Consider the following 10,526-nt stretch of genomic DNA (forward strand, 5'->3'; position numbering starts at 1 on the left):
GGAGGTGAATGGCTACCAGCAACTGACTGGTTACCAACATTCTTCAAAATATATATTTTTTCCTGTTAAACAGAAGAAAGAAAGTCTTACAGGTTTGCTACAACATGAGGGTGAGTAAATGATGACCATTTTCGTTTAGGGGAGAACTAACCCTTTAAATTGAGAAATATCATGCTTAAATTTATTGTATTGATTTTTAGCCAAATTAAAAAGTAAGAAATTCTTGTATTAAATTACTCAATTTGAATTATAAATCTCAAATTAAAACATTGACTTCATTACAGTAATGATAATGTCAACGTAAAAAAATGTATATTTGTATATATAGTAAAAAATAAATATATAATTTATTGGGATCAGTCAGGACCAGGTTTTCATGACATTCACACCCATGTGAACGTCATGCAACATTCATGAACCCGTGACAAAGTAGAAATCATATGAAGCATTTCTTTTCCTTGTTATGAATTATGAATTTAGTTTTCTACATTAAGTTAACTGGACCGTCTGTAGTCATATTACACTGAATCTGAATGAGGCATTTGAAGTTGCTGTAGTATCACTGTCTCTTGCTGTAAACTATCTCTCCTGTTGGTCAGAGCTGGCCTTTTTCCCCGCCTCCTCAGTGGGTGTGTCCAGTACTGGGTTAACAAATCCCTCAAAGTCTTCATCACCGTGGTCACCGCTGTCCTCTGGATGTGCGTTGACAAAGTCGTTCTCCCACTCCAGAGCGTTGGAGTCCTCAGAGGTGGAGGTGGGGCCGCTGTCCAGCGGTTTCCCGCCGGGGCGAAGGGCCGCGCGTAAAATGTCCTCCTCCGTTTTGGAACGCTCCCATGCAGGACCCATCTGATTCATTCCTGTATAATGCCACGTATTAATTAAATTATGAATTACATTAACCTCATAGGATCTGTTAATATGCCACTGGAGTAATGATGCTGAAAATCCAGCTTTGCATCACAGCAATAAATTACACTTTAAAAAATATTACAATAGAAAATAGTTCTTTTTAATTGTAATAATACTTCAGAATATAACTGTTTTATATAATGCAAGAAAGTTTTTACAAAAATTGTACAAAGGTTTTCTTTAAAATATCTGAGAACATTTGAAATGTTCACAGTCTCATGTGTAATATTTAATATAGTAGATAAACTATGAACACCATATTTTTACAAAATGTATTCATGTTTGTTAATGTGAGGAAAAACATACAAATTTTTCTTGTTTGTTCATGTTGTATTGATGTTATAAGACAAATGCTGCTTTCATAAGTTCATTAATAAATGTTAAAATTTGCACGAACCTGTGTTTTTTAGCATCACTGATATACTATAATAGACTTTATTCATATTTTGAATGAGATATTTTTAGATTTTATTTTCCTTTTAATTTTAGTAAGCTGTATTTTTGGTCATTTTTATTATTTGTCTTTAAATGTATATACGGTTTTTATTAATTATGTATTAGTTTATTTACTTTAATACTTCAGGTTAAAAAAAAAAAAAAAAAAAAGTGAAATGTTGTCTTGGAAAATAGTTAATTTATATATTTTTTAAAATTCCAAGCAATGGTTTTACTTTTAGCTTTAGTTAACTATAATAACCCTGACATGAACAAAGATTAATAAATGCTGCATAAGTACTGTTCATTTATAGTTCATGTCAATAGAGATGCACCAATTGCAATTTTCTTGGCCGATTCCGATTTCCCTTTTTTTTTTTTTTTTTTTTTTTTGTAAGTGTGACCTGCCGATAACGATTTTTGCCGATTCCGATTTTCTTTCTAAAAACTTTAATTGACAGCATATACAAACAAAAATCAATACTTTTTAATGAAAAAAAACAAACAAACAAACATAAATTATTAAACATTACAATTCCCCCAATCTGGACAAAGTTACAGATGTTCTCTCACCGGTCACCAGTCCGGGCCGATCATTCGGAAAATCGGCTAATTCTGGTCCCTGGCCAGTCGATCGGTGCATCTCTACATGTCAACTAATGTAATTCACCAATCCCAACAAATGAAACCATTAAGGCTGCATGATTAATCGAATGCGATTGTCATGCGCATTTTGATAGTAATGCCGGTTCTGTAATCAGCAGGAAATCATCACCATGTGCTTTCAGATGGAGCAGAATTTACAACACGTAGCCGTAGTTCACTGACAAGTTACGAAAAAGGAAAAAATGTTTTCCGCAAAAAGCAATTTTATTGCGTGATTATGAAATCGAAGAAATCGTTCGCGATAATGACAGCTGTTTGCATAGCTTCTCAGTGAACTACGGCTCTGTGAAGTAAATGCTGCTCCATCTGAAAGCATGTGAAAATACCACATTTAATAACATATTTTTACTCCAAACTCACTTCATAACGTCAGTCGAGTGTTTGAAATAAATCCTTCTGTGAGATGATGTGGCTTCTTACACAGAATAAGGCACGCAACATATTTCACAGTATTTAAGCAGCGATATCACTGAAAGATGTTTCTTCTGCGAGACATATTTGCAGTTTCAGCGCAAGAGCGCCTTCTGGCCTTTGGATGGAGATTTACTGCTGATCACAGAACAGTGCTTCACTGAAAGATACGCATGACAATCGCAACTTCTGTCGAATCGCGATCTCGATTCCATTTCGATTTATCGTGCAGCCCTAGAAACCATGATGCAAAATGTTACTGAAATGTTGAAAACAAATGCTTAGCCAGACCTGACTTGGAAGTGGCATTTAAAGCTCAACTTAAACTGGCATGTTTTGACTTGACTTGGCATATAATAAATGATTACTGAACGCAAGAAGGTTCAGTGAAGTGACTCACCCTCCTCATCCTCCCACTCCAGGTCCAGTGAGGTGGCATCAGTCTTACTGGTGAAGTCCCAGCTGCTCTCCGTGTTCGGGGTCACCACATTCGTCTCAGAGCTGAGTCCTAAACGCACACAGAAAAAAGATAATATTTTAGCATTTAGAGATTAATACTCTTTCACTGAAATCAATGTATTCTGTAATATTTGAACTGAAATGTGTTAATGTGTTAAAGGGGAACTCACGGTTACTGCGAAACGCTTCAGATTGAGCCTTCACACTTTGCAGGTACACCTCAAACTCTGCATTTGCTTTGCTGCAGAAACACACACACACACACAGTTACATCAGCCATCTGCAAAACACTGCTGTTATCGCCATAGATGTATGTAGTGAGACTGTGGACATCATGAGTCATGACAGTCTTATGAACCTCTTATTACAGTAAAACTGCAGGCGCGGCTGATCATTCTGGTGCAACATTACTGTGATTTTATCAATTCCTGTCAATTAAAAAACACAAGTAAGAACCACTAGCACACTTTAATTTTTGAGTGAGCTGAACCCCTTCAACCTAAAATGTTTTCCCACTGAGATTTTAAGTTAATATTTTAATAATTTAACAACATATATCCACAGTTCTCTGTTGACATGACATGAAGGTAAACAACTAAATATTTCATGGTTTTTTTTTTTCAGTAAAGGATTTGACTGTTATTTAAATTTTTTATTTAACATCTACATTTATTAGCTTTTCATAAACTCGCAACCCCCCAGCAGTTCCCTCACTAACCCCAGTTTGTGAAACCCTGCTTTAATGAAACTAGTAAAAATAAGTTTGAAATTATGCAATACAAAATAATACATATAATAATATATACAGTATACCAGGGCTGCATGACGAATCAAAGAAAAGCTAAGGTTGTGATATGGCTTAGTATGATTATCAAATTCCAAAAGGCTGCGATTTCATTAAAAATATGTAGTGTGTGTTTGTAATGCAATTATTATATTATTTTTCTTAAATACTCATTTTTTAATTTACAGTAAAATATTACAAGTATGATATTTCTTATTTTGTCTTTTAGAATTTTTTAGATTTATTAACAGTATTGTCAGTACAAATAATAATAACAATAATAATTATTACTATTACTATCATTATTATTTCTATTATTTCATAGCCATATTGCTAATATAAATCACAAAAGTTTGGCCAAATTGTGTAGCCCTACAAACAAGCACAGCTAAACTGGGTGGATTTATTTTCCACTACTATTTCAATCAGACTTTTTGTCAGAAACATCGCAAGTAGATAATATAATACTTTTCAAAAGGTCTTAAAATAAATATATTATAACAAACATAATATAAATTCTATATAAGCTAAAAATAAAAGGATGCTATTTATGAAGAAAAGTCCAATTTCATTTGTTTGCAATGCAATGACACTCATACTTTTTTTTGTCACTGAATATAATTTACATTTATTTTAGAGTAGAATGAACTCACGGTTTGTGCCGAGGGTCACTGCTCTCTGGTTCTGATCTGGATTTGGTCCTCTGCAGCCGGCGCTGCTGCTGCTTTCCCTGAAAACACAACATTTTAAAAATGACGACTGACTCAAGTCCACTAATATTTCACCAAGCACTATGCTATTGCTCTGACTTAAAAAATAAAAAAATAAAAAATGCATTGCTAAAATTATTGGTAACACTTTACTTGAAGGGGTGTGCATAAGACTGACATGACACCTTCATAATCATGACATGACACATGTCATGAATATGAAGGAGGTTTTATTAGTTTTAAGTGGAGAAGGTTTTCTTGGAAGTAGATCGATTTTACTTGTATCTGCATTAAGTGCTGAGTTTATTCACAAGACGTTGATCAATACGTGACGATGGACCAACGTTAAGAGCCTTCAATCCTGTTTATAACTATTCATTGCAAGTCATAATCTATATATAGCACATTTCAAAGATAAGTCTAATTTGAACACAAAAAAAAACATGATATACAATGCATAACTTACAAACTCAAATAACTATTCCTGTTAAAATCAGAATCTGTTATTACACAGAGCTGAAGGCATGTCATAAATGAAAGGGGTGTGGCTGAAGGTTAATGGGCGGGGTTAATAGAAGGGCTGGGCGTGCTCAGTGCGAACGCCTCACCTCCTTTAGCTTTCGTTCCTTAGCGAGCCGCGCTGCCTCGCGCTGAGCTGCAAAAACAGCCTCCTCTTCTAGCCTTAACTTCTCCTCTTCTGCCACTAACTGGGCAGAAATCACAACAGAAAGGGAAGGTTAACTAAACTCAGAAATAAAAGCAGGGGCGAAAAACCAAAGCAATGGAACACAGCAAATGAAAGCATAAACTCAACATAAGCTCTAACTTAAAGGTAAAACATTGTTTTGTGGCAACATGTTCTGAACTTGACCATTTAAAAGTCAACATGAAATCGATCTATTTCACATATGATGACCTGCTGTACCTCTGCATTCAGCTTTTCGTCAATCAGCACCTGTTTGTCTGAGATGGCAGTGTAGCATTGCTCCTTCAAGTGATTTATCTCCTCTTCGCTGACGGGTCTGGACCAATGACAGGAGAGAGAGTTTAGTTCACAGTCTCCATCGACCAATCAAAATGCTGATCTGAGAGGAATGCGACTAATAACAGTTGTAACTTGGTCACGTGGAACAACATGAGGGGGAGTAAATTATAATAGAAATTTAATTTTTGGGTGGATTATACCTTTAACTGACATTTGGATACAGTTTAAACAGTTTACAATACTCACATTGATAGAACAAAATTGTCACTGTCCTCAAATCAAGACTCAATAATACGGTCTTCAAAAGTTCATTATGCAGCAAAATTAGTATTTGATTATGAGGAGAACATGTTCCAGTGTTAAAAAAAACACAGTTTTCAACTGCCACAAATCAAATATGAACTAAGGTGTCTGCAGTTAATAAACCAGTCAGGCGTTTAGTGACCCAACTATAAAATACAGATAAAAGAATCCAGACTAAATAATATTATACCTGGGGCAGCTTTGTGAACTCTCACCCTGAAAAAGAAGACAAAAGTGTTGACGTCTAAGCAAAAGAGGAATATTGTAAAATCGTGATTGTGGTTCTGTAAGTTTGTCCTCACCTCATCGCTCTCCACAAGGTTCTCAAACTGTAACCAAATGCATAGAAGTCACTCTAACTGCACAGAGATTATTTTTTTTAAATCAATGATTATCTTCAGTTTTAAATTAATTATGATGGCTGCACCTCAATGGTATAGTGCTCCCCAGCTGTGCTGCTTCTGAAGTACTTTGACCTAATGTTAAAAAAAGGAATAGTCAGTCATCAGGCCAGGCATGTTATATGTGAGGTAACATTCACTTCCTCCTGGCAGAGTGTATTAAAATACTTCAAAACATGGTTTAAGTAACAGTACTGTCCAATATGATCATCACTTGTAGTTAAAAAAAAATGATTCTGAGATTCTATTCTGAGAAGCATCAGATGGAGACTTCTCAAAACAATACTAGTCATAATCTAAGACTCTACAAAGAACATTAAAAACTATTGAGTGTAAAATGTATCTTGTTCTATTTTAGATCTAATATATGAATTCGAATAGACACACATGATGACAAGACTGACGTCCCAGGGTGGATTCACAAAAGGACTCTGGGCGTGGTCCTGAGATCAGACATCAACTAATGCGGAAACTAGAGTAGCATTGATAAGTCTGAATCATTTAAGCGAATCGGTTCGTTCGGACAATTCGTTTCAAACAATGATTCGAATCATTGCTCAAAATTGTGAAATTAATTTGTTATTTTTATATATTCAGTAAAATGTGCAATAACTAAGTATGTGCAATTACATACGTGATCACAATATGAGTCACTTAATTCTTACAGAGTGAAGTGATTCTCAAACACAATGCGAATCGACTCAAATGAATCATTATAAAGAATCATTTCAAAAGAACGATTCGTTCTCGCAATGAACATCCCTAATGGGACTGGAATTTGTTATTTTTATATATTCAGTAAAATGTGCAATAACTAAGTATGTGCAATTACATACTTGATCACAATATGAGTCACTTAATTCTTACAGAGTGAAGTGATTCTCAAACACAATGCGAATCGACTCAAATGAATCATTATAAAGAATCATTTCAAAAGAACGATTCGTTCTCGCAATGAACATCCCTAATGGGACTGCTATCAGTTACTTTCTACTTATACAAATTCTGCGCATTTAATGTAACTGTAAAGTTGTATTAACTGTTTTGAGTCAATTGTTTAAAAAAAAAAAAAAAAAAAAAATCACTGGCTCCTCGATGGGTTTTCAATGAAAAGCACCTGACAGCCGGCGAATCATGCAGCCAAAGATCACGGATACCCTTTTTTTTTCATATTAAATAGCAATCACCATGAGTGACTCTCCCTCCTCCTCTTTGTATTCTGTTTGCTTCCCGTGTAAAGAGCCCAAAACATTGAGCCCAGCAGTTCCCCATGGCATGCACGGATCCGGTGTATGTATCAGCTACTCTTCCATTCCGGATCCGTATCCTGCTTCTTTACGCACTGCTCTGGACGCGAGGACTTTATTCTGCATGACTCGTTTGAGCACTGAGCTCTGGCACACGACCGGTTCGCACAGGTGAGTCACCTGCGGACACTTCGCTCTCGCAGCGGCATCATTCATCGCCCATGGCTCGCATTCTCAGCTCCGGCCTAAAAGCCTTTATTGTTTCTTCTTCTTGACAACTCATACATGTGATTAATGTTTAAACTACGGCAAGTCGCGAGGCTCAAGTGCTGTAATGACGCGACCGAAACATTGGGGGCCGACAGAGATCAACCGTACTAAAAATGACCATGGTAACCAGAGTTTTCTCTGATAAATCATAGTTACATACTGTATACTGCACATACTGTACATACTGCAGGTGGTGCTAATAATGAAGAACTATGATAAGTTTATAACTATTATAAGCATAACTTTTTACATCAACAAGCCTATAGGCCTATATATAAGCACTTGTTGTAATGGTGTGCTATGCTTGCTGTAAACTATGCATATTTGTTTTGCCAAAATGAAATTTCTATCATCATCATTGTCTACCCCTTATGTTACTTCAAATCCGTATGATTTTTTTTCTTCTGTGTCCTTTCTAGATTTTCATTCTAGAAATCCTACTGTTTGTCATACCATTTACCTTTGACTAAATTCACAGTATAGAATGGCCATGAAAATATAATAATACATTTTGCGATCCAAGCTTCATGCTCCCCTTTGACATAAAAAATGTAGTTAAAACATCCCTGAGGAAGTAAATATATATATATATCAGATGGAGACTTCTCAAAACAATACTAGTCATAATCTAAGACTCTACAAAGAACATTAAAAACTATTGAGTGTAAAATGTATCTTGTTCTATTTTAGATCTAATATATGAATTCGAATAGACACACATGATGACAAGACTGACGTCCCAGGGTGGATTCACAAAAGGACTCTGGGCGTGGTCCTGAGATCAGACATCAACTAATGCGGAAACTAGAGTAGCATTGATAAGTCTGAATCATTTAAGCGAATCGGTTCGTTCGGACAATTCGTTTCAAACAATGATTCGAATCATTGCTCAAAATTGTGAAATTAATTTGTTATTTTTATATATTCAGTAAAATGTGCAATAACTAAGTATGTGCAATTACATACGTGATCACAATATGAGTCACTTAATTCTTACAGAGTGAAGTGATTCTCAAACACAATGCGAATCGACTCAAATGAATCATTATAAAGAATCATTTCAAAAGAACGATTCGTTCTCGCAATGAACATCCCTAATGGGACTGCTATCAGTTACTTTCTACTTATACAAATTCTGCGCATTTAATGTAACTGTAAAGTTGTATTAACTGTTTTGAGTCAATTGTTTAAAAAAAAAAAAAAAAAAAAAAAACCACGGTTTTCTACTTTTCGTTCACTGGCTCCTCGATGGGTTTTCAATGAAAAGCACCTGACAGCCGGCGAATCATGCAGCCAAAGATCACGGATACCCTTTTTTTTTCATATTAAATAGCAATCCCCATGAATGACTCACCCTCCTCCTCTTTGTATTCTGTTTGCTTCCCGTGTAAAGAGCCCAAAACATTGAGCCCAGCAGTTCCCCATGGCATGCACGGATCCGGTGTATGTATCAGCTACTCTTCCATTCCGGATCCGTATCCTGCTTCTTTACGCACTGCTCTGGACGCGAGGACTTTATTCTGCATGACTCGTTTGAGCGCTGAGCTCTGGCACACGACCGGTTCGCACAGGTGAGTCACCTGCGGACACTTCGCTCTCGGTATATATATATATATATATATATATATGTATATATATATATATATATTGCAATAATTAAACTACATAAAGACAGTATATTCACTTTTTTATAACTGAAGGTGAGTATCACTGATACCAGTACTACTGATGTCTCTAAGAAATTATTTTTCCTAATATTTAACCATTGATATATGTAATGTTGACTATACTAACATTACAGTATAACTGAGAGCTATCAATTTTACAATTTATTAGACTTTAAAAAATAACAACTTCTAATTTAAGTGAACTTAAAGCAATCTTCACATAAACTCATTACAATAAATGTCATATTTACCTGTGCCCTTCAGGAAAAATACAGAAATTGAATAAAGTTATCAAACACTAAATTCTAAATTAAATATTGGTGAATCCTTAAAGCTACACAAGTTATTGATTTAATCTTTTTTATTTTCTTCTTTGATTAACATACATCGCAACAGCTGCTGTTACTTTAAGAGCTGCTACTGTTGAACATGATGCTGATCTGACACACATGTTTGTTGTTTTATTTGCGCTTTAATATGAAATTATACAGGCTACAGCGCGCTTCGCCGTATTTGTGTGTGCAATTGAAGAGCATGCACTACGAGTACAGTAAAGCGGCTGACAGAACAGGAAAATTCGGTTGTACCAAATGATGTGGTCGTAAAGACATTTTGCGTCTAAATAAACACAATTCTTGTCAAAAAAAAGAGAGACAGAAGCAGCAGTTATGGGTGAGGTGGCCAACCCTAGCTCCGCCCTGCGTGAACTGCATTAAAGGTTTAGTTCACCCAAAAATGAAAATTAGCGCATGAATAACTCACCCTCAAGAAATCCTAGGTGTATATGACTTTCTTCTATCAGACAAATCCAGTTGGAGTTATATTAAGAATTGTCTTTGATCTTCCAAGCTGTTTAATGGCAGTCAGCGGGTGTTGCAGTTCATCAGTCCATAAGATGGTTATTTTTCTTACAAAAACGCTCTGATTCGCTACAGGAGGACTTTGTTCACCCCCCGCAGCCGTGTGAGGCACTTTTTATTATGGATGGATGCACTTGATTTCACTTATTTTGGACTGATAAACTGCAACAAATGAAAGGGTGAGTAAATAATGGGCTAATTTAAATTTTTGGTGGAACTATCCCTTTAAATATTTTGAACACTGTTAAACTGGAAAAATTAATCGACTGTGTCAATGCGCTTATTTTGATTTCGACAGAACTGCTTTACCCCAAACTATGGTACTTTGACAGGTGTTTGGAGTTACCATGGTTTAATTTTTGTATGTTACATTGTTAATATGTAGGTGTCCAACATCTAAGAGATCTTTGGATGTCAGA

The 10,526-nt window shown here is 35.5% G+C and overlaps 1 protein-coding gene across 3 annotated transcripts; it reads right to left on the minus strand.

Moving 5' to 3' along the window:
* Positions 1 to 357: 357 nt before the first annotated feature.
* On the minus strand, positions 358 to 9,169 carry ap1ar (adaptor related protein complex 1 associated regulatory protein). 3 transcript variants are annotated; one of them, XM_016277503.1, is made up of 10 exons: positions 8,935 to 9,169; positions 6,090 to 6,138; positions 5,965 to 5,991; positions 5,853 to 5,878; positions 5,300 to 5,396; positions 4,983 to 5,081; positions 4,318 to 4,394; positions 3,051 to 3,121; positions 2,822 to 2,929; positions 358 to 857 (listed from the first exon to the last, which is right to left on the minus strand). In XM_016277503.1, the coding sequence occupies exons 1-10, from the start codon at positions 9,003 to 9,005 to the stop codon at positions 580 to 582; spliced, it is 903 nt and encodes a 300-aa protein (XP_016132989.1). In that variant the 5' UTR covers positions 9,006 to 9,169; the 3' UTR covers positions 358 to 579. The 3 variants fall into 3 exon arrangements, with proteins under 3 accessions (XP_016132989.1, XP_016132990.1, XP_016132992.1); XM_016277504.1 differs by lacking the exon at positions 8,935 to 9,169 and adding an exon at positions 7,265 to 7,572; XM_016277506.1 differs by lacking the exon at positions 4,983 to 5,081.
* Between the last annotated feature and the right edge of the window lie 1,357 nt (positions 9,170 to 10,526).

Source organism: Sinocyclocheilus grahami, unplaced genomic scaffold, assembly GCF_001515645.1.
Source record: "Sinocyclocheilus grahami isolate Dianchi unplaced genomic scaffold, SAMN03320097.WGS_v1.1 scaffold112.1, whole genome shotgun sequence".
Lineage (NCBI taxonomy): Eukaryota > Metazoa > Chordata > Actinopteri > Cypriniformes > Cyprinidae > Sinocyclocheilus > Sinocyclocheilus grahami.